Genomic DNA, 25,417 nt, shown 5'->3' with positions numbered 1-25,417 from the left:
TCGTATGAGTGGCTGTCATGACCATTGTCATCCTGCCCTCACAGTGATGGCAAGACATGCATAGCCCTTGCTCTGTGCCCTTCCATTTGAAGCCCATAACCTCCACCATCATGTCTAACCATCAGCAGTATTTGCCATCCCCCATGCACTGCTATGGTCAGGACATCTTCCAGTGTGGATCAGCTGGCCCAGATGCATGATCCTGGAAGTGGGGAAAGTAGAATCTCCTTATCCTTACCCATTGGCACTGAATTCCCTTTGGAAAGACTCCTGGATTGGCATGGGGTCCTGGTTCATCAAGGAGCCCAAAGCCTCTTTGACTTTTCCCCATGACAAAAGGGAATAGAGACTTGAAGATGGAGGAGAGGGTGTTGCTGTTGACTGTGTCCATACTTCTCAGCAGGGTGGTCCCTTTGCCAGAGCAGGCTAAGAGGAGTGGACAGCGGACATTGGAAAGCCTTTCTTGTTGTGGTCTTTAGATTTTGAATTCCTCTCCCTCCTCCCTGAAGTACCTTCTAGATGTAGGTGTGTGTGCTGTAGTTGTGGCTCTATAAGTCCATCTGGAACCCAGAGCATGCCTACCAGGAGAGACAAAACAGGAACATAGGCCCAAGGCCTGCAGGACTCAGCCAACTGTTGACACCTATCAACACAGCTAGTAGGAAGCCCAGCATGTGAGACCTTGCTGGATACACTGAGGGCTGTGGCTTGAATATGCTCCGATGGGAGGTGAGCCCTTCTCAAGGAATGGTTCACTCTGGCCATGTGTGGTCTCCTCTTCCATATTCTGCACGCATCAGTTTCTGTCCAGTTTCCACACTGAGTTGAAGAGGTGGGAGCCCCAACAAGAGGAGTCCTCCCTCTCTTGGACTTATCAACTTTCATCCTGGTGAACCCAAGTAAATCCCTGCTCTTTGTAAATTAGCCAGCCTCAGAGTTCTGTTATCAGAAAACTAAGACATGGAGGTTGACTCAGGAATCGTTACAAGGAAGACATTACAATGGAGGTCCATCCTCGTGTGGACCCATTGATTTTGTTTGATTTACTGGTCTGGCAGTAGGGTCTGCAGAGCAAATCGCAAGTCAGGCCAATATCTGGCAAGTGGTTCCATTATCTTTTTGGGTGCCTGGGTCACTCTGTTCCACAACTTGACGTGTCCTGAAAGAGAAAAAGTTTTGTCTGCTCAAAAGAGATGTTTCTATGCCTGTGACATTGCCGGGAACAAATCTGCCTTAGGAATGAAGGGTGAAGGACAGAGGAGGAGTGAAGGCAATCTGTCCGGCTGTGCTGCACACTCCAGAGGCACCATTCACACAGATTGGTGTCACTCACAAGCCAAAGTCAGCACTGATGTGACATGAAGACAACTAAGCCCAAGGCTATTGATTCCCCAGGACCCAGAACAAAGCGACAAAAGCAACCAACATTCAGAGGTGACCAAGTTTCATAATTTCCCTCCTGAGGTTTGAATCCCCATCACACATCCTTTTGTTGATCCCTGCCAGTCAGTCCCTGGTCTGTTCTCAGTTCCCCTTAGTGGCTGAAACAGTGGCTTTATTTTCTTAAAGAATTAACCCTTCTCTTGATAATCTCAGAATAGAAAGAGTGTCGTATTTGCTGACATGCGGCCCCGTTCCTGCCTTTCGTCAGTTAAACCTTGCTGAAATTTTACCTGGGTGGAAGGAAAACCTTGTTGCCTCATGAGTGAAGAGAGGTGGCCACAGATAAGGGCAGAAGACCATTCCTTCAGAGTGGTGAGTCTCTGCCCTGCCAGAGTTGTCAAATTTGGTAATTCAAGTTGGCAGAGTTAAAAATCAAGATAAGCATTAAGGTTGTTTTGAAAGAAGACAAAGATCAGAGACGGTGCAATACCCTTAGACTTTGATACCCACTCCTCTGCACAAGTAGAACTGAGTCCCATGGGGGCTGGGTGCCATGCAGCCACAGGGTAAGGAAACTCAGCAGGTAGAGGAACCACCACAGGGTTTTGACCCTGAAAATGGCTGTTTGGGAGGAGCTGTGGGACCTACTGTAGGGACCCCCCTCAATCAACCCTGGGAGGCTTCTTGTCTGAAACACCTCTCCTATCCCTGATGAGACTTTGTGGGCAGGGTCCCTTTCCTGTTTTAATAACCCATTATCAACTCCAAAGTTGCTGCTAGTAAAAATATCAATTATCACTTATGCAAGACCTGGCATTGCATGAAACCACATTCCAGCCTCAGAACACCATAGCTGCTGTGAGCCAAAACTCAGAGAGGGTTTGAGGACAACTTGTGTACACAATCATTAAGTCAGCCAAAAGAATATATCTTTATCCTGTAAGTTGAATGCCAGCTAAGCAGTAGTGATTAACTGCAAGAAGCTGTAATTTATACTGGGGAAAGTGGTGAATACTTTTTAAGTCATGAAAAGTATTGCTTAAGGCGGGGGGAAGGAATATAAAGCCCCCACAGGTTCAACTGTGTGGAAATGTCAGAAACAGTCCCTTGGTCTAAATTCTTTTTTATTTACTTTATTTTATATAATATGAATAGTTTTACTGCATGTGTATATGTGCACTCTGTGTGGGATTTTTTTTCCTGAGAAGGTCAGAAGGAGTTATTGGATCACCCGGAGCTGGAGTTACAGATGAGCCACCATGAAGGTGCTGAGAATCGAATCCAGGTTCCCTCCAAGAGCAACAAGTACTCTAACCACCAAGCCAAACTAACCCTTGGTTTTAGAAAAATTATGAATCTATACAATGTCCCAAGTTTTTTGAGCAATGCATGGTCACAAACTCATCTGGCCACGTGCTGCATACTATTTTAGTCGAGGGTTCAAAACGGCACCATGTATGTGACCATGGTCCCTACGGATATATCACAAAGGACATAAAGCCACCGTAGCTCGTGGAGCACACACTCTGTGGTGATGTTTGCATGGTGGCAGAATTGCCTGATGGTTCATTTCTCAGATTGTCCCTGGTCATGAAGCAAGCAGCATGCAGTAGTGTTTATCACTAGTGCGGTCGTCACTTCTTAGAAATGACCCACTCGGAGTGGAGGGGAAGAGAGATTTGGGTCTTTTGAGTGTGTCCAGAATGTGCTAACATGACTGCCCTCTCTGGTCTCACCCCAAAATTTGGCTTTCTGATTGGAAAGAAAGGTCACTCTGAGTTTTGTCTTTGACTTAATCAATCTAGAGTATGCTGACGTTTGTTTATCAACTGGTGTACACTATGGTAGTGGTCCACAGCCTTCTAAGCATGTTAGAACTACCCGGGAACACGTAAGAATCCAAATGTTGAGGTCATGCCTCATACCAATGAAGTCAGATATTCAGACTGTAGGAGCTAGAACCCACTGCTTCTTTGGGCTTTCTAGATTAGTCCACTGTACAAGCACGTTTGAAAGTCAATGCTTTCTAGAAACTAAACTTGGTCTTTCTTGGTCTCCTGAGTCTAGAAACAGCCTTCTAAGTTTTGTAGTCTCTCCCTGGTTGGAAACCCTGTTAGGCTGAATATAAACTGCTTTGAACCTGTAATACACATTTGTATTGACAAATTCTCATGGAGCTCAGAGATGCCCACTCTGGAAGTGGGGTAACCCCGCCCCCCATTTTGGACTCACACATTTTTATGTCAAGTGTCCTCTGAGACCGTTCATCTGTGGATAGTCTAATCTCTAACTCTGTGACAGAGGTCAGAACAGCAGAATAACCCAAGAGTAAAATCACTGTGCTCTTGAGAACAGCTACAACCGGGGTTACTATTGTATATCCCGTGATGTAAAAGAACCTGCTGTGGGGAGGGGAAGGGAGAGTTCAGCCCATGGGAAGTTTATCCACTGAGGGAAAGCTCAGGGGGGACCGGCAGCCCGCTACCTCAGCTGCTCCTGTTGGTTTCTGCTGGACTGGGTGTTTTGAGTACCCAAGTTGATATTGTTTTGTTATATTGTCTGGCTAGCTGGTTGGTTACAGCTGTCTGTCTGTCTATCTATCATCCATCCCTCATTGATCTATCTGTCTGTTTATCATCTATCCATCATTGATCTATCTGTCTGTTTATCATCTATCCATCATTGATCTATCATCTATCATTTATCTATTATCTATCCATCATTGATCTATCTGTCTATCTATCATCCATCCCTCATTGATCTATCTGTCTGTTTATCATCTATCCATCATTGATCTATCTGTCTGTTTATCATCTATCCCTCATTGATCTATCTGTCTATCTATCATCCATCCCTCATTGATCTATCTGTCTGTTTATCATCTATCCCTCATTGATCTATCTGTCTGTTTATCATCTATCCATCATTGATCTATCTGTCTGTTTATCATCTATCCCTCATTGATCTATCTGTCTGTTTATCATCTATCCATCATTGATCTATCTGTCTGTTTATCATCTATCCCTCATTGATCTATCTGTCTGTTTATCATCCATCCCTCATTGATCTATCTGTCTGTTTATCATCTATCCCTCATTGATCTATCTGTCTGTTTATCATCTATCCCTCATTGATCTATCTGTCTGTTTATCATCTATCCCTCATTGATCTATCTGTCTGTTTATCATCTATCCATCATTGATCTATCATCTATCATTTATCTATTATCTATCCATCATTGATCTATCTGTCTGTTTATCATCTATCCATCATTGATCTATCTGTCTGTTTATCATCTATCCATCATTGATCTATCATTTATCTATTATCTATCCATCATTGATCTATCTGTCTGTTTATCATCTATCCATCATTGATCTATCTGTCTGTTTATCATCTATCCATCATTGATCTATCATCTATCATTTATCTATTATCTATCCATCATTGATCTATCATCTATCATTTATCTATTATCTATCCATCATTGATCTATCTGTCTGTTTATCATCTATCCCTCATTGATCTATCATCTATCTTTTATCTATTATCTATCCATCATTGATCTGTCTATCAAGTATTTATTGTTGATCTATCTATCATCTATCCATCATTGATCTCTCTATCTATCTATATCTATCTTCTATCATCTATCTAACTGTTATATATCTACCCATCTATCTCTTTTACATTGGCCTGCTATATATTTAATAAACTCACTCATTGAAAGCCATAAGAATCAAGGGCCATATAGAACAGAACCTTGAAGGAACATAGCATTCTCCCCTTGGAAGTGTGGCTTTTGACCTGCACAACCTGAATTAGTATCTTTCCTGGATTCCCTGGTGTGGTGACTCTCAGAAACTCCCAGCTTCTTCAGGAACATAGTGAAGGGAGCAGCACCCAGGAGGGCAAAACTCTTTCAGAGAAATTCTGAGATCTAGACAGGTTGCTTTGTTTTCCAAGGGTCCATGTGTTCCATCAGCTTGCCAATACTTAACCAGTTTCTCTATGTGATTAGCTCTGGGCCCTGCTGTCAGAATTTGCTGAGCTGTTGAAGCAGAAAAGAGAATAAAAAATCCTTCCTTTCAGGGTGGCTCTAAAAGGCATGGAGAGGAGGACTGTGATGGTCAGAGTTCAAGGCCATTCCTCCGCCTCAAGGATGGAGAGAAGGACCTGTAAACTGGGCTCAGAATGGGACTGTGCTCACACGAGCCAAATGCATGAACCGAAGCCCCAATCACTGGCCCGTTGTGGGCATCATGAAGGGGCTGAGGCTGCGCTATGCCCTGTGGTGAGCACTTCACAGTATATATATTCTGATTCCCACTCCCTCCACTTCTCCTTGACAGCATGGAAAAGGCAGAGTTCAAATAATAAGTCTATAAAGACCCCCTGGTGACCAGTTTCATAAAAAATCAGGGGGTGATAGTCATTAGGAACAGGAAGCCCTATCCTTAGTATTGCCACTGTTTAGAGCATCCTGTGTCCTTTGATGTCCCCATTAGGCCTTTGAACTTAGGGAGCAGTTCTCCCCTTCTGCAGCCACTCCCGCTGTCAGGTAATCCCCTCCCCTCCTCGCTGGCCTTTGAAGAGACAGGAAATTCTGGGGTCTGGATTCCCATGCCCATTAAAAGGCTGCACCAATAAGGAGAGTACAGAATCTGGAAGCTATGGGCCTGGGGGTGGGTTCCATCCTATGCCCCTTGGTGCCTTTAGATTTCCACCACATTCTGAGTGTTAGGTAATTAATAAATTAACCAGCTTTACGACTAGCCCCTTTCCCATTGGCTGAGAGATCCAGCGGTTGACATTGGGGGTTAAATCTAAGCTTCTTGGGAACCAAGTTGCTAGATCTAGGTGAACTTGAAACTAATAAAGAATGACATAAAGTCAGTTTATCATAATCATACATACACACACAAACACACACACACACATACATACATTGCACACACATGCATGATGCCAGAGAAAGATGTCTACTGCCCTGTTTCTGTTACTTTTCACTTTATTCCCGTAAGACAGAGTCTCTTACTAAACCTGGCACTTGCTGGATTTGTGTGTGTGTGTGTGTGTGTGTGTGTGTTTTGTTTTGTTTTTAGCTATGTTGGCTAGTCAGCAAAGCACCAGCCATCCTCCTGCCCTCCCTCCCACTGGAGTTACAGGTGCACAGCCACACCCAGCTTTTACGTGAGTGCTATGAATTGTAATTCAGGTCCTCAGTCTTGCATGACAACACTTTACTCACTGAGCCGTCTCTCAGCCCCACCTTGATCCTTGCTTCTAAGCTGACATACTTGTCCCCTGTTTTATAATGTCCTGAGGCACCTCAGTTGGCAGCTCAGAGGCTCTTTAATTCCTTCACTCTCATGGATGAATGTGCCTAAAATGAATAAAGTCTTTGTCTCCTTCATAGCCACCATGCCCTAGGAAGCCCTTTTCTTTAGAATTCCTAATGCTGTGGCCCTTTAATGTACTTCCTCATGTTGTGACCCCCAATAATAAAATTATTTTGTTGCTACTTTATGACTGTAATTTTCCAGCTGTTGTATATCATAATGTAAATATCTGATGTACAGGGTATCTGGTTCCGAGAACGCTGCATTAGAAGGTGATCTCTGTGTACCATGCACTTCAGGGAAGTATCTTTCTAGTAGAGAGCATTTGACAAGTTTATATTAAATGACTATCTAGCTATGGCTACCCCTTTTTAGTCAGGGACGATGAAACTGAGGTGCAGAGGTGTTGCTAACCAGGAGAGAGGATAGACAAATCCTCCATTCTTTGTCCTTCCTCTTTACCCTTTTCTCTGTTGCAACATGATCAGGTGAAGGTTGGCAAGTTAGAGTTAAAATCCTACTTGCTATGATTGCCTTATATGTGTATAAAAACGCAATACCGATCTAGGCACAATTCATATACCTCGTGTCTTCTGTCATGTCTTGCCCGCTTCAATGAGAGAGACTGTACATTTAATACCCATTTTCACCCACCGTGATGCTCCCTATTATAGCAAATAACATCAATATGCTATTGATCCCCTATGGAGAGGCTGTGCCCCTGAGAGCTATCTCTGGGCTCTTCATCCCTCCTCAAGCATCTGTTTGCCCCAGCCTAGACAGTCTTAGGGAAGGCCAGACCTGACTCCTATTTCTCTGCTACCTTCCATAAAAATTCAAGAGTTTTTGAAAAACAGGTCAGCTCAGAGCCAGCTGAATCCAAAGCTTACAACACGGCAAGTCTAGAACACCTAGCCATCTCCTTCCGTAGCTTCAGTCTCCGGTGGAGGTGAGTAGTGTGGTGCATTATGGGAGTTCTTTCTTGACCCCCTCCATGCTATGCTTTGCAGTTTCTTGCAGCAAATCCAGACAAGGTGTGTTATTTTGTTTAAGATAAGACCCATCCAAAGTCACTGTTATTCTCGTGTCTGTCATATGTGACACGAGGCCCATCCGTCTGTGCCCTTGACCTCACAGTCATTTAGACTTGAAAGGACTGCGTGCTTCATGCCACACACTTTCGTTAAATATAACATTGCCAGAAATAATACATGCCCTGGAACACAAACCTAAAATAACATGGAATTTTCAGTCAGGTAATCTTTAATTTAAACTAAAAATAACCTAAACAGTAGTTTATATAAACCCCCAAGGAACAGGACACCCGCCCACTGCCAGTTCATCTAACTGTAAGACACTTAGTTAGCATTTGAACCTTTCAAGCCAGATCGAGTGTGAGCTATATTAGACACAAGCCCCAGAAAGCCAAAAATCCCACCCTTGGCTGGCCCTGCTGACTAGAACATTCCTTCGGGAAGGCCACTGCTGAGGCCCCGCAGAGGGAAATGCCCACAGCAAGTGTCCTGCTCCTGGAGGGAGCTGCTGTGGGGAGCATGGCTTTGTGGACGGCACCGTCTCTGAGTGCTTGTACAGTCAACCTGTGTGTCTCCTGATGGTCCAGGGTTCCTGGCCAGGACCATCTGATAGTGAAGGCCAAGGAACCTCTTTCATTTATAGCTGACTTAATCACCACAGAGAGTGGGATGTGGTCCTGGGCTAAACCTTCATCCTGGGGTTGAGATCAAGGGCTCAGCTGTCCTTGGTGGTATTCCTAAACAGTATCCTTGCTTGAAAACCCATCTGTCAAATATATTTTTGTATACGTATCCACCACACAACAGCAACAAAGAAAAGCCCAAGACAAATCCATGTCCATCACCTGCATCAGTCACTCTGTATGATCTAACCTACACTTTCTTGTTCTTATTTCCGTATGTTATACTATATCCGCATGTTCATTTTTTGCATATATGTTACCGGTAGGATCTGTATATGAGAGAGAACATGTACTTTATTTTCTTTCTGAGATTGTATGGCTTCAATTAATATTATACATTCTAAATCCATTCACCATTTATTTTCCTGAAAATGTGTGATTTCAATTTTTGTTAGAGCTAAATATTCCATTTTCTAGATGTGACAGATTTTCATTTGTCTTTTCCTTTGGTTGGAGACCAAGTAGGTTGGCTCCACGTCTTTGCTATGATGAGTAAAGCAACAGCGAACATGGGGGTGCAAATAGCCTATTGTAAGATCTGACTCTTACAATTCTGTGGGTATATTCCCTAAAGGGAAATAGCAGGATTCTCTGTATAGAAGTTCGTTGAGTTGAGTAAACTTTGGGTCTGGCTGATCTTTCTGCATAATTTTTTCTTTAGTTGTAACTTCTTTCCAATGGCATTACTTATTAGAAAAGAAAGAAAATTCTTCTGGGGGTTGCTTGGGAGACACCTGCTGGGGAGACCAAGGTGATTGGCAGAGGGCAAAGGTAGGGCAGGTTACCCGGTGGGTTGGTTCTCCATAGGACTGTGGCCCACCTGGTACATGAGGCAGAAGGTGCTGTGGGCTGATTGACAGAGGGGTAGAGGAGAGGCTGTAGGGAATTCCTATAGGCAGAGCCGAGGTTCCCAGAGGGATTTAACCATTTCTGAAAATAAGACAAGACTAAGTGTAGTTGAGAGATGTCAAATGTGGTAATAGTTGCCGTGTTCTTCATGCTATAACTGACAAGGTGTTCTATCCTTGAGATTGTACCATGAGAATGGGGTCCTCTCTCTCAGCGGATCTGAAGTGTATCAGAGGCAAGTGAGTTAGGTAACTGGGGCTCCTAAGTTAGTCCCCAGAGTTAGTCTGCATCACACACCAGGTGCCCTGCCTTGAACATTAACATGCTCTTCCCTCTGGAAACAAGGAGATAGGTGCATCGCCTTTACACAGCACTGAAGGAAAATACTTGGAGAACATGACACAGAGAGAAGGGAACATTGTGCCTCTTGAGGGAGCATTAATGTTTTTAGAAAGCCCGGGCTTCTGGATTCTGATCTGAGTCCTCAGGGAAGTCATCTGGAGACTAACACAGGGGCTCCGTTTGCTCATTTACCTGCCTTTCAGACCCTCTCCTGCCAAAGCTGTAGTCATGTGCGGTAGTCAAACCTGCCGTTATGAAAGAGAAGCTAGAACTGTTTTTTTTTTTTTTTTTTTAATGAGGCATTTTATTTGCTGAGGTCTGTCAAAGTTTTCAGATGTACCTATTAAAGGTATGGCCAGCTTTATTTAAGACTATATTGCATTTAAGGTGGTCGACTGTTATGAACTCTGTTAAGTGTACGTGAAACTCCATTTTATTCCCTCAAAACTTAGTATGAAGCAGAAAGAGAAGCGGGGGTGTGGGGGATAAACATGTAGAAAAAGTGATTGATGGATTTTACTTAGCATAGTGTCTTCAGAGTTCATTCATGTTTTACAGGCAAAATGATGAATTTCCTTTGTTGTTGTGTTGGAAACCCACTGTGTAGACCAGGCTGGCCTTGAACTCATGAGACATCCTCCTGCCTGTCCATCTTTTGTTTAGGCTGGGTAGTATTCTGTTGTATGTAAAGAACACATTCTGTTTGCCCATTCATCCACCACAGGATATTGTCTGTCGGGGTCCGGTGCCAGCCCAGACCCTAAATTATTTCTCCGGACAAGAGGAGAGGCATGGGATTAAAGACACAACTTACATGACTTTATGGGGGGCGTAGATTTTCAGTGATCCCTCATGAAATCCTGAGTTCACATCCTGAAAATTCCTCCGCATTTACTCTCCAAACAGCCTTATATACCAAAACATAAACTGAGGGGGAAATTCATTAGCATTCTGTTTCCTAGGTAACCAGGTAAATGGCTATGGACATGTCCACGTCTTCAACCATACTTTCCTATGCCGTCTTTGTCAGGTCTTCCTATCTTCCTGCTCTGTATGCCAGCTCTGTCATGTAGGCCGAATTAACATCTCTTTTCAGGCGTCCTCCAAATTACAAAGAAGGAACAGAACAACATCCTGAGCCTTTGTTAGGGATGGCGACAGGCTAGGTGACCACCACCTGTGCGCAGGTGCAAACTGTGGCCTGGGATTCTGGCGGCCATGCCATGTAGAGATGTGGGGCTACAATTGTCTTGGTTTGCTCTTTACTGCTATGATAGCCACCATGACCGGAAGTCTCTTGGGGAGGAAACGATTTGCTGGACTTACATGTCCTATCACTGACCGTCACGGAGAGAAGCCAAGGCAGGAACTCAAATAGGCCAAGAACCTGGAGACAGGAAGAGAAGCAGAGGTCATAGACAAGTGCTGCTTGCTGGCTTGCTCAACCTGCTTTCTTATATGACCCAGGACCACCTGTTCAGGGTTTTACTTTTTGGAGGGATAAATACTCAGAAGTGAAACTGCTGGAGCATACAGTAGTTTGGTAGGTCTATGTTGCTTTCTTGAGACATCTCAATGATGTTTTCCATAGCAGCGAATACCCTGTCGTGCATCCTGGCCATCACATACAGGGGTTCCAAGCACTCCACACCTACATAGCCACTGGCCCCAGCATGACACACATATGATAGCCCCTCCTGAAGCAAATCAGGTGCCATTGAGAGCATCTTCTTCACAGACCTGATGACTTATATATTGTCTTTGGAGAAATCACTATTTGAATCTTTAGCTTCATTTCAAGTTCAGATTATTAGGAGATTTTCTTATTCTTTTAAAAATTTATTATTATTATTTTTTTTTTTGCAACTGACTTACAGGACCTGCTTGTGTGTTATAGAAATAAAACTCTCATGTTGTGCTAAGTCAGTGGTTCTCAACCTGTGAGTCATGACCCCTTGGGGATCGCATACCAGATATTTACATTCTAATTCATAACAGTAGCTAAATTATAGTTTTGAAATAGCAATAAAAATAATTTTATGTTGGGAGTCTCCACAACATAGGGAACTGTATTAAAGGGTTGCAGCATTTGGAAGATTGAAAACTAATGCACTATATGAAGTGAGCCAGTCACAGAAGGAAAAGGACTGTAGAGTTCACTTATGATATAAGAGTGCAATGGTGGTGACCAGTGTGGAGGGTCCAGCATGCACTTCGATGATGGAAGGCGAGTAAGGTCTGAGAGCTGCTGCATCGCCCATGAATGTGGTCGGCACCACTAGCTTGAATACCTAGGAAGTTAAAATAAATAATGTTAAAATCTCTTGCCACCACAGCAAAAAGTTTAGAAGAAATAAACCTCAGGGCTGGGAGTGAGGATCCATAGTCAGGGTTCCCCTACCATGTGCAAGGTCCTGGGCTCAACCCTAACAACACAAAATAAAACTGTGTCAAGTTCATTGACTTTCGGCAGAGTACTACAGTCTGTGTCTTTGATCCCAATGCTTGAGAATCAGAGGTGGGTGGATCTCTGTGAGTTCAAGGTCAGAACTGGTCTATATATACTGAGTTCTAGGCCAGCTTGTGCTTGAAAATGAAACCATGTCTTAAAAAAATAAAAACTAGCCAGGCGGTAGTGGCACATGTCTTTAATCCCAGCACTCAGGAGGCAGAGGCAGGCGGATCTCTGTGAGTTCAAGGCCAGCCTGGTCTATGAAGCGATTCCAGGACAGCCAGAACTGTTACCCAGAGAAACCCTGTCTCAAAAAACAAAACAAAACAAAAATTAAAAAATAAATAAGAAGTAACCCCCCAAAAAGAAGGAAGCCTATTATGTGAAGCTATCTGAAGGTTGCTTTCCTATATATTCACACACAAGCAAACATGTTCTGTTGCCCACCAGAAAAGAACTATTTTACAAAAAGAAAGAATAGCTGCATTGGAAGAAAGATAGAATTCCCGTTATACAACCAAATGACCTTAGATATATAGGCCTATATCTAAATTTTTCTCATTTGACAGAATTATCCAATCTTTTCTTATGTCTTTCTTTAACCCTTAATGTTTAGGAAACCGGTGCCCACGTGGGAGGGGTAGATAATGGTTCTCATCCTGCCTCGGTATGAAATTAATTACACCTGTCACAAATACAAGGTATCTGATATTTTGGGCACAATATGCAGTATCAAGTAGATAAATATCTGTCTGTCCTTGCTAGAGGCCAGTCCTGATGAGTAGCTGTGCTGAGGGCTGGGTTAGGTGGGAGGAGACCCCCCCCCCCCATGAGAGCCTCCAGAGCTCTGTAAAGAGCATCGTTATGAGGCAGAGAGGCCAGCAGCAGCAGGAGGAAGCAGCACTGGCTCTTGGGTTCAACATAAGCTGGTCAGCTGACCAGTTAACTGGAAAACTGGTCCCGGTAGAGAAGAATCAAAAAAAGTATACTTAGGTGCTTTAAACAGCTTAACTTAAACTTTATAAAACATGAAGATTGTGTTACAGTTTGTTAGCAAATGTTTCGATATTTATTTGTTTTGTTTTGTATTGTCCTGTTTTGTGATTGAGAGGCAAGTCTTTCTGGTCAGGGTATCTGCCCACTGGGACTCACTATTGGCTTCCTGTATGCTAGTATACTCTTAATGCAAGTATGAACCTAGTTCTCCCATCCCCCCCTTTCTTTTACCCTGTGGTGGTTTGAAGGAAAATGGCCCCCAAATGGGAGTGGCTCCACTAGGAGCTGTGACCTTGTTAGAGTGGGTGTGGTCTTGTTGGAGGAAGTGTGTCACTGTGGAGGTGGGCTTTGAGGGCTCATATATGCTCAAGCCACACCCCGTGAGGCAGACCACTTCCTGTTGCCTGCAAGATGTGGAACTCTCAGCTACTTCTCCAGCACCATGCCTGGAGAAGTATACCACCATGCCCCACCATGATGATAATGGACTGAACCTCAAGTGCAAGTGCTCCCCAATTAAATGTTTCCTTTTATGAGCGTTGCCATGGCCATGGTGTCTCTTCACAGAAATAGAAGCCCTCACTAAGAATATCCTTTCCTTGTTCTTTCCTCCCCTCCCCTTTCTCTCATTGAGCCTAAGGACTTGCATGGGCTAAGCCAGTGTTCTACCACCAAGTTACCACTGCAATCACTCCAGTCTCTTTCCTATGTATGTTTCTATATGTAGCAGGAAAGTAAAGCCTCTCATGACACAGTCTAGGGCCGGATGTGTGTGATTTATTTTCTCCATCTTTTACTGTTCTGCCATAGAACGTGGTAGCCATGTATTTTAGTTACCAGCCACATCAGTCTTTATGGAAACAACTTTACCTTCACCCTCATATTTCAATGCTCAATACAACATGAAATCGCATGTCTGAGGTAATGGGTGTCACTGGTACGTGAAGGTTGGAAAATTCAGTGAAGCATCCTCAGCTGGTGAAAACAAATGCATAAACCATGCTAGCCTAAGACTCAGGATGCCTGAGCACCAGGCGGTATATTCTCCAGAGTATATGGCTTTGGCTGGGATCAGGCCAGGGCAACATCTACACGGCAAATGTGTAGCAGTAGCTAATGGGATACAGAAAGCATAGTGTGACCTCCTGGGGAGCCCTCAGCATGAAGGAGCAAGCAGGGGGATATTGAGAGGCAATAGGGAACTGGGGCTCAGAGAAAGCACCAGAACCCCTGCTCGTCATGATCTCCTCTCCCAGGCTAACAATGACATCTTTTGTCCATCTTCTTCTGACACATTCCCTGGCACTTGAGAAGCATCTAATTGTCTTGAATGGATCAAAATGTGTGGTTGTATTTTTTTCTCTACAATTACCCCCAAAACAAAACAAATAAACAAACAACAACAACAACAAATGGCTTCCTCAAGCACACTGGCTTTCTCTCCTGGAAATTGTCAGGGAGCTGTGAGGAAGCAGAGCTTGTGTGCTCTACACCTCAGCTCACCCCAATGTGGGCATATGGATAAATTAAGGTCATTGCTCAGGTCAGACTCCCATCTAGAGGTACCCCACAGGCTTCCTCAGGTACAGTTTCCAAGGAAGTTGACAGTACTACAGTACCTGGTGGTACCCAGGGATTGTGAGCTGATGAGGCATGGGGGTCATTATGGGTCTTCTCGTGTTTCTTATGAATGGGGAAGTTTTTTTTGTTTTGTTTTGTTTTTTTGTAGTAAATAAGGAAAAACATGAAGAGAGATGAAAGATAGCAAAAATACAGTTGTTCTTGAGTTTGAAGCTTTGAAGCCACAATCTTCAAGAACTCAAATCTCTGGTGTTTTCCACTGGCTCTCAGCAAACCATGGCTCATTTCTAATGCATCCAAAGCTTTAGACCACTAACAGAATGATACTTAGTGTGGGATATTAGGCCAGCTCATCAGAAAATGAAACTTTAATAACTATCTTTATTAACTAAACTTTATTAGCTATTGTACTTGCTATTAATTGTCATGATTAAGAATTTATCCCTTCATTCATCATTAATTCCCTTTGCTTAGTTCCCATGCCTTCTGTAGACAGACCACCCCAGTTGTGTATAACCTGACTATGGTCTGCAGTGGAACAACGTTATCACCTCCATCACTCTCTGGGCTTTCTCTGATTAAACTTGACCTAGCAATGAGGCACGTGTGACACCGCGCCCCACTCTCCCTCTTTCTCTCTGAGCAGCCTGGGAATGAACCACGACGATGACCACTCGTCTTGTGCTGGCCGGTCGCACATCATGTCGGGAGAGTGGGTGAAAGGTCGAAACCCTAGCGATCTCTCTTGGTCGTCCTGTAGTCGAGATGACCTCGAGAACTTTCTCAAGTAAGTCCTTGAGTCATTCTGTAACATCAATAACTCGAAGTTTTGCCAAAAGACCAAAGATGGGCAACTTAGCCAGTGTGAGAAGTGACTCTTTAGATGAATCCTCATCCAGCTTGGGAGGTGGCCAGTGCAGAGTGCCCTAAAATGGGCAAAGGCCTCTGCTTGCGGTTGTAACTGGTATGCTGTTGCATGTCCAGTAAGGGGGGGGGGGGTCATTAAATGAATGAAATGTCAACCCAGTGACTCTGACTTGCACTTCTCTGATGGTCTTTGACCACAAGTGGACACCACTGTTGGGACAACTCGGCTGCTGTGAGAACCTGTTGCTTGCTGAAGCTGCTTCCCTTGATGGGAGTGAATTAGCTGGGTTGGGTTTGCACACTTTCCTCCTTCATGGGGGAAGGGATATGCTTCTCACTAGTCTGTTCTCCCTACAGAATGTCTATACTTTTCAGTTCTCAGATTTTAGTGGAACAATTTCTAATTTGGTTTTAGACCCTTGTAAAAGCAAGCATGATTGTGATCCAGACCTGTTGGCCCCTTGGTGTCTGATCTTAGGGCTGTATTTACAGTGTTGATGCATGGGTCCTCATCGCTCCCCTACTTTGTTGTGGTAAATCCACCTGAAGTGGGAATAGAAGTCAGTCAGTGGGTCTCCCTGTTAACAGGATCCAGGGAATGTGGGTTGAAGTGGTTAAAGGTCTTCATGTTCCCTAGGGATGGGAAAAGTGTTTAGGAAATAGGTTTATAAATGAACTTACTAGTTTTAAGATAGTCTTCTTCCACTAAGTGTTGTAATCACAGACTCCTAATGCAATGTTGTAAGCTACTGATGTCACTCCATGTCACCCAAAAGGGCCAGGGTGACAGGACGGGATGCTACATTTGCTCGGATGCATAGTGCTGGTCCCATTAGTGGCAGATGCCTTGTGATTGAGCCTGGGAGCTGTGGACTAGCCTCAGCTCTGTGTGTGTGTGTGTGTGTGTGTGTGTGTATGTGTGTATGTGTGTGTGCACATATGTATATATGTGTGTATATGTGTATGTGTGTATATGTGTGTATGTGTGTATATGTATGTGTGTATATGTATGTATGTGTATGTGTGCATATGTGTTTATATGTGTGCATGTGTGTGCATATGTGTGTATGTGTGTGCATGTGTGTATATATGTGTGTATGTGTATATATGTATGTGTGTATATGTATGAGTGTATATGTATGTGTGCATGTATATGTGTGTGCATATGTGTGTATATGTGTGTGTATTGTGTATATGTATGTGTGTATGTGTTTATATGTATGTGTGTATGTATATGTGTGTGCATATGTGTGTATGTGTGTATATATGTATGTATGTATATGTATGTGTGAATGTATATGTGTGTGCATATGTGTATGTATGTGTTTATGTGTGTATGTGTGTGTGCATATGTGTGTGTATGTGTGTATGTGTCTATATATGTGTGTAAGTATGTGTGTATGTGTGTATATGTGTGTATGTGTGTATATGTGTGTGTATATGTGTGTGCATATGTGTGTATGTGCGTATATGTATGTATGTGTATGTGTGTATATGCATGTGTATGTGTATATATGTGTGTATATGTGTGTGCATGTGTGTATATGCGTATGTGTGCATATGTATGCATGTATATGTGTGTATGTGTGTATATGTATGTGTGTATATGTATGTATATGTGTGTATGTATGTGTATATATTTATATACATATATACATACCCGTTTATATATGTATACATACATACATACATACATACATACATACATACATACATACATTGAATCCTTTTTTCAAGAGTTTTGGCAAGTATCTGGTTTCATTTACCTTGCCTTAAGGATAGGAAGTAAAGCATTGAGCATTTTATCTCCTAACAGAGCCCTCTGGGGAACATGTATCTCCCACTGTAAATGGACATTCCCTTCCTAATTGAAACCTGGAACTTCTTGACTGAGTGATCCTGGGCTTCTGTTCTGTGATAGCAGAAGATATGGTCAGGCGCGACATCAAGACTGACATACTTATTTTGGCCCAGCAATCCGTCAAAGATACTCCATGGTGTCAGAAATCAGAACTTTAATTTTATTTAAAATAAAATAGCCTAACTTGCATTCTTTTTTGTTCATGGTAACTTTTGCTCAAGGTCATATTCTAAGAGGATTCAGAGAATTCTAATTTAAAAATATTTTCATCAACCCCACTAAGAAAGCCCACTTGCTTCATCAGAGCTGTTCCTAGGGCCCTAGTGAGTGCCCAGTTCTGCATTGCCTTCAGAGCAGAGACCTACATTCAACCATATAATAGCAGAACAGACACACCAAAAAGGTGGCACAGGTGTCCAATGCCGAGGCTCTCGTCCCGTCAATCATCCGAAGCACATCCTTCTCGGGAGACTGAAAGGATCAGAACCACGGTGGGCTCCTACGGTTAGAAACTGACCTGCATCTTGGCTTTTTCAGATCCAAAGTCAGTACCTGCTTACTGATCACTGACCCCAGGAGTCAGCATGCACTGCGCCTTCCACACAAGCTGCCCGGCATGCACTACAGCGCCAATGAGCAGTGCCAGATTCTGTTTGGCACCAATGCTACCTTCTGCAGGAACATGGAGGTAAGCAGGCAGGGAAGGGCAGCCTTAGGAATCACACAAGCCCAGCAGCCCCTCTGCAGGTCTGGATTCTGCTGGAGGTCATGGCTATCTCAGATACCGATATGCATGTGACCGTGTATATGTATAGGCGTGAGGGTGTGTGCATGGGCACACAGGTGTGCCCCGTATAACGTATAACTGTCTGTGATGGTATCAACACGTGCTTTTGCGAGCATCTGTCCAACCACAGCCCTGCATGTGGGTCACTCTGAAGGGGCTACTTTGGGGGTACTGACAGTAGTAGTGTGGTGTTTTAACTTGAAATCTTTGTGACGAAGGAAATCTAGTCACATTTCTTATAAATGCTGTGATGTCACCGTGTCACTTGATTTTTAAACCCCACCCATTTAAGGAAGAGAGCTAAAAACTGGTTCACATTGGAGTGTATCAGATGCAGAGAATTTAATAAGTGACATGTTAATTTTAAAATAATAATAATCCACAGTCAGCTCTTATTGACCAGTGCCCATATGATTGACCCTAAAGCCCTAGCCTGCATGAGCCCCATTAGTCCTTGCCAGAACTCTCTAGAATCTACTTCCAGCTTTCAGACAATACTACTAAATCAAGCTCAGGTATCATGCCAAATGGTTTGACTAGTGTATAGGTAACAGTGCAAAAGCTTGGAGACAAATCTGGATACCCCCACAATATAGATTGGCTCACTGTCCTGCAAACAGTGATGCCTGTGGCTTGGCCAGTTCTATGTATGGAAAGTGCCCAGAGGAATGTTCTAGGACCTGTGTATGGCTACTGTGTGACACCAGAAACATACTAGGGAAATCAGGGGCCCAGGTGGTGCTTGGCATGTAGTCCCCAGGAAGATATGCAGTAGACTGGCCAGCCTCCAGATGCAGGAATCCAACAGCTGTATACCTCCAGAATGAGGTCTATCTGCTACCTCCAGAATAAAGTCCCCAGGGATGAAGGTGGGGGCAGACTCTCAGAAACACCAGAGATCCTATGATAGCCAAAGATGTCATGGTACCCAGAGATGCTATGGTATCTTTTGAGTGCTTCAAGTTTAGATGTGAATTGGTTCAGGCCACTGAGCCAGCATCTCTCAGCTGGGTGCTGCCTGTCATTTTAGGGGCACAGAAGGCATTGCCTCTGAGCCAGGCGGGTGCTAGCTATCAGCTGACTCTTCCAAGAGCAACAACCCACAATGTGGTCCTGAATCCTCTCTCCTCAGTCCCAGGACTCCATTGTCCCCAGCTCCTGTCATGGTACCTGATGCTCACCGTCACCCACTGCACTGATTCATGCTTAAGGTTGTTGTTACTGTAGCCACGTCCTATGCCCAGTCTCCAGTCCCTAGAGTGAACTGAAGAGTCAGGGGAGAGCAGGTTTCAAGGGACCCTTGATACAGACAGTGTGACATCAGTATGAAAACCATACAGGTAGGTCCTGGGGAGGACGCTGGGAACTCAGAAGGAACAGAAATGCTCCAGGACCCTGGAGTGGAGAAGGAGAAAATGCCCAGCAAAGACCTGAGCACAGTGGTCGCTTTGTCTCCTGAGGGGTTTGACCCAGGGCTAGTGAGGCAAAGTGAGTCAGGCAAAGCTGCCAGTCAGCATAGGACTAGGTGAGTTGGGGACTAGACAGAAGCGATCTCTTCATTGTCTGCCACTCCTGTCTAGGGGTGAGGTAATTGTACACCTTCCTCGCAGGGTGTCTTAGTGAGGGTTTCTATTGCTGTGAAGAGACACCGTGACCTCAGCAACTCTTAGAAAGGAAAACATTTAATTGGGGTGGCTTTAGTCAGTTTCAGAGGTTTAGTCCATTATCATCATGGTGGGAAGCAAGGCAGTGTGCAGGCAGACACGGTACTGGAGAAGGAGCAGAGAATTCTACATCTTGATCCATAGGCAATAGGAAGTGAACTGAGTCCCATACTGGACATAGCTTGAGCTTCAAAGACCTCAAAGCCCACTGTGACACACTTCTTCAGCAAGGCCACACCTTCTAATAGGGCTACTCCCTATGGGGCAAGCATTCAAACACATGAGTCTCTGGGGGCCATACCCATTCAAACCACCATGCAGGATAAGCTGACAGATAGAGGGGCGTGGTTTTCCAGGTGGGACACTTTCCTGGGACTGTCCCATGCAACCCTAGCAATACTCTAGGCAGATGGTTTTGAGCTCCACTTTAGCAGGCGAGGAAACAGTGAGGAGAAGATATATGGTCTGAGCAGTAAGGGAAGCATAGATGCCCCTGCTGGGGGAGCCCAGAAAGCTGGTACAGGATAAAGGCCACCTCGGATTTTCTTAGTCCATTAGCGTCTCTCTTTCGGAGGCCAGTTAGAAGGAAATATTAGCCCTACATTGCAGCTACATTCTCTTAGGTCAGTGCTTCTCAACCTTTCTCATGCTGTGACCCTTTTACACAGTTCCTCATGCTGTGGCGACCCCCAACCATCACATTATTTTGCTGCTCCTTCATAGCTGAAATTTTGCTATTGTTATGAATCATGATGTAAGTATCTGATACGTAGGATATCTGTTTTGTGACCCCCCCCCAAAAAAGGGACTGTGACCCACAGGACGAGAACTACTGCCCTAGAGGCTCGGAATCCCGAGGCACAACCCCGCAGATGGCCCAATTGTCAATTCTGCTGAGGCGCCGCATGGATTCCTCCAGCTAGCCAGCAGCTTCAGCTCGTGTTTGTCCAAAGCGCTTTTCTTCACAGAGTCATTATTAATCAAATCAGATCAAATCGGCATCTTCTAGCCCCGGTTGCTAGACCAAGCGCCTGTATGTGCGTGGGGGAAGGGTAGCCTAGTGGCAGACTCTTTGGTGGGTGTTAGCATTTATTATCATCTCTCTGGTAAAAATCTTAGTGATTTTTCTCAGGGATTCCAGAAGGGAGCTGACAGTGACTGTTATACCAGGCAGCCTGTCCCGGTAACACTCTTAGACCTCTGGGGAGTGCATGGCAGAAGGCCCACGCCTCTCTGGGATGCCTGGAATGTTGAACTTGGGGTATGGTGCCCTGGGCCTGACTACATCCCCCTCATCAGACACACACCAGAATGGCCTCATGATTCTGGGCTCTAGCTCACCGTGTCCTTAGTCTGCTACCCCCTGCTTCAGAGGTCTGTGCTCTGACAACATCCTGTCGTGGAGAAGTTTGCATCCTTGTCTGTCTCCTTCCCGGAGCATAAACCAAGTGCTGCTGGGTACTCTCTCACTGCTGTCTGTCCCCAGCCCGTTCTCTAGGCCCAGTTCACTTCCTCTGTCCTGGCTTGGCCTTCCTGCTCTCTCTGGAGCCCACAGAAGGCTCATGGCAAAGGAGTCCAGCTACTTGGGGCTCCTCCCTCCACCGGGCAGCCCCTCTCTTGATTATCTAAATGACGCATTCTTTCATTTTTGAATTTTCACATGTTACCTTCTCAGTAAGGCCTGCCCCAGTCACCCTGTTGGAGATTATAGTCTTGACGCCTTTTCAAACCCCTCCCTCTTCTATAATGCCTAATGTGCCATCAATCTTGCCCAGTCTCCTTCATCTGTGACTCTGCAGCATTTCATTCCAGAAGTCCCAGGTAGATCCCATTCCCATAAGCCACGTGTGCACTTCTTAATATGGCCTATTATCATAATTTTTCTTCTCGTGTCATTGGCATGGGAAATTACACTGCCTGTCTTTTCTAGGTCAGTTTTTATTGACCCTTCCTCAATAGGAATGCATGTTCCTGCTTTGCATCTGAGCCATATTGCTTCTTTTAAGATTATTACACTCATAGAAAACCACATCAGGATGGATTTTAGTTATGTATTGTAAATGGCACTCCATCTCTTTCAGGAAGGTAAGGCCTTGTACGTGTTTTCAGAGTCCACAACATGTTCCATAGAGATAGGAGCCTTTCTACAACCCGTAACTCTCCCTCACCTCCCTGTGGAGAGCACCAACTGTCTAGTCCTCACACCAGCAAGCTCATCGATTACTGTCATTACATCTCAAATTGTCTCCACCCTCCCCAATTTCAGAAAGGACCATGCTGTGGGCCGGAGAGATGGTCTCAGCAAGGAAAGCACCTGCTGTCCAAGCCTGACAACCTGAGTCCAGATCTCCAGAACCCACATAAAGGTCGAACACGGCAGCACAACTGTCGTCCCAGTACACTCTCGTGGAGACATTGGAGGTGCATGTAGGAAAATCCACGGGAGCTCATGGGTCAGCTAGCCTGGTGTACACACACACACACAAACACACACACATACACACAGAGAGAGAGAGAGAGTGAGTGAGAGAGAGAGAGAGAGAGAGAGAGAGAGAGAGAGAGAGAGAGATTGATTTTTGGTCCCCTCTAATAGGAAAAAAAATCCACTTATTTGGTGTCCTAAAACAAAAGAAAATGCTCACAGATAGGCTCTTTAGGAGAGAGAGTATCATGCAGGAATTACAACTTCAGAAATCTGGAGGAACCTCTCTCTTACGAGCTGCATTCCTGTGTGTGGATTAAGAATGCTGTCTGGATTCCCAGGCCCTGAGCTCCCTGGAAGACAAGGACTGAGGGGAAGTTCACAGCCAGCCACAGGACTAGGTCCCGGTACAGAACTAATCATGGAAAACTTGGAAACGCACCCGAACATTAGTGAGACAACTGTGTGTCTGTCTGTCTCTCTGTCTTTTGTCTCAAACATTTCTAGAGCTTTAAGCCTACCACTAAAAATAATGAACTAGAAGTGGGGTTGGACATGGCCCAGGAAATAAAACCAAGACACTGGGCCTGCAGGGTTGAGTGCTGTCTGTTTTTGGAATACATAGTTTAAAACAAAGAATGAAGCAATCTAGGTAGATGGCATTTTAAGGCAAACACGGGGCATCTCCACCACCTGTGAGCCCTCTTCAGTCCTCTGTTCTGCCTTCTGAGGAACACGTTTCCCTGCTGAGGGCTGGCACAGTTGCCCAGTGGGTAAAGGCACTGGCCACCGGGACGACATGAATTTAATCCCAAGGACCCACATGGTGGAAAGAGAGAACTGACTCCCTGAGTTGTCCTTTAACCTCCAAATACATGCCAGAGCACTTGCACATATGCGTGTGCCACACACATGCACACTTGATTAAAAAATTAATTAACATAAAAAGAAAGTAGTAAACAGACACATAAACGCTAAATACATAAGCAAATGTCAAAGTTCTGCTTGAAAGACGAGCCTAGAGTGTGTCCTGACCGCAGGTCACGGGCAGGGACAGCCTGCCTGGCCTAGAATGTCCTGTCCAAAGCAGACAGGAACAGCCTGCCTGGCCTAGAGTGTGTCCTGACGGCAGGTCATGGGCAGGTAGAGCCTGCCTGGCCTAGAGTGTGTCCTGACGGCAGGTCACGGGCAGGTAGAGCCTGCCTGGCCTAGAGTGTGTCCTGACGGCAGGTCACGGGCAGGTAGAGCCTGCCTGGCCTAGAGTGTGTCCTGACGGCAGGTCACGGGCAGGTAGAGCCTGCCTGGCCTAGAGTGTGTCCTGACGGCAGGTCACGGGCAGGTAGAGCCTGCCTGGCCTAGAGTGTGTCCTGACGGCAGGTCACGGGCAGGTAGAGCCTGCCTGGCCTAGAGTGTGTCCTGACGGCAGGTCACGGGCAGGTAGAGCCTGCCTGGCCTAGAGTGTGTCCTGACGGCAGGTCACGGGCAGGTAGAGCCTGCCTGGCCTAGAGTGTGTCCTGACGGCAGGTCACGGGCAGGTAGAGCCTGCCTGGTCTCAGGAGACTGCATTTCTCATCCCTCACATTCCCATGATTGTCCTGAACCAAAGCCCTTGGATGGGTTCTCTGGATTTTTGTGAAACAGGCTGGGAAAGTGATGGCAACTTTCCCCTCCAGCTTCTCACTGAAGCGAACATCCCCTTCACTCAGGCTGGCTGGCAATGCGCCCTCGCTGCCTTTGCAGTTCCCATGGCAGGCACTGAGACTAGGAGTCACAGACACCTTCACTCTTGTCTACCGGCGACGGCTGACCCCCCCACTACTGTTTGTCTTTCCCACAACTTCAACATCGCAGCGACTATTACACCCCAGGCCGGTTCTTGTCATATTGTATGTTTATCAACAGGGATTATAGGCCAGTGACATTCCAGGCCTGATGACCTGAGTTCACCCCAGGCCCTGCATGGTTGTCCTCTGACCTCCACACACGCACATGCGTGGCACCTGCACACCAAAGACCTCCCCCTCCCCCCCCCCCCCCGCACATACACACAAAATGTAATTAAAAAAATTTTTAAACCTCTCAATATTGTGCTACTCAGAAGAAAATCCTTTTGTGCTTTGAACACATCAGTTTCATTGTCTCCCTGCTAATCCTGTAGGTCTCGTATTCTTAGGCTTTGATAAGCATACTAGGAGCAGGGACTGAGATGCCACAAAATGTTCAGAGCCCTGGCTTATGCCCTCTGTAGGAAGCACCAGCTGCCCTGAATTCCTGTTCTGTGGGTAGAATTCTGAGTACAGAACTTCCTTTCGACTGAACGTCCTTGTATGTTCTTCCCCTGGCACTCCCAGCACATAGCTGTTTTAAGATCCGTAGACGTTAAGAGCCATACCCTTGCTCATAGGAAAAACATCGCTGCAATTCGTGTCAGGGGCTGCCGAGGCTTCAAATAGTAACCAGGTTTCTGCTTCCCCGAGCGTTTGCATACTTCAGAACCAAGAAAAATTAAAGCCCAGTCCATTTTCGTTTCTAGGGTTCTGGAGGGCCCCATCCCATCACCCTTGAGTCTGTCATGTCTGTCTGCAGAATGCTGGTATTGCAAGGCTCGGGGCTGTCTATGCAAATATGAACTACAAAAAAAAAATTGGCATCCATAGCTGGCATTTGTTGTGGAAGTTATTGGCAAGTAGAACTGTCTCTTCTTCTAGCCAATGGTAATGTGATGTTTTTAATTCAATAAAGCATTTCAAGAAAGTCCAAACACAAAAGTTATAAACATTAGAGGGTAAATATTTATTAGAAAGGGGAAATGAACTTTATGCAATTAGCACAATCAATCTTCTTTATGATTACAAGTTCCTCCTGTCCCCATCAGCAAAGCCACTCCTCGCCGTGGCTCTAGAGCTATCAGGGCCCGGACGCTCTGCCAGGTGAGGCCGAGGGTGGGAAGTGAACTGTAGACACCGTCAGCTGGAAGCAAGAGAACATTGCTCCTAGAGCCAGGGCCAGTGGGTGGGGACACATAGAGTCGGCAGGGTCACTGCCTCACCACGTCCCCAATGTTCCTTAATATTACAGAGGGAGCCCACGTCTGACTCACTCCAGCATCAGGGGACTGGAGATGAAAGGCCAGGGTGATGATCACCCATGCCCA

The 25,417-nt window shown here is 45.2% G+C and overlaps 1 protein-coding gene across 2 annotated transcripts in view; it reads left to right on the top strand.

Moving 5' to 3' along the window:
- Window positions 1-25,417, top strand: part of Adamts17 (ADAM metallopeptidase with thrombospondin type 1 motif 17) — a 309,925-nt gene that overhangs the window by 150,050 nt on the left and 134,458 nt on the right. For both annotated transcript variants that reach the window (XM_087901254.1, XM_087901253.1), the window contains exons 9-10: window positions 15,309-15,449; window positions 17,928-18,078. In XM_087901254.1, the coding sequence (XP_087757380.1) occupies window positions 15,309-15,449; window positions 17,928-18,078 (292 nt within the window). The remainder of the gene's footprint in view (window positions 1-15,308; window positions 15,450-17,927; window positions 18,079-25,417) is intronic.

The sequence above is a fragment of the Myodes glareolus genome, chromosome 24, assembly GCF_982192425.1.
Source record: "Myodes glareolus chromosome 24, mMyoGla1.1, whole genome shotgun sequence".
NCBI lineage: Eukaryota > Metazoa > Chordata > Mammalia > Rodentia > Cricetidae > Myodes > Myodes glareolus.
Note: the sequence above shows the minus strand (reverse complement) of the source record. Positions and strands in the feature narration are given on the sequence as shown.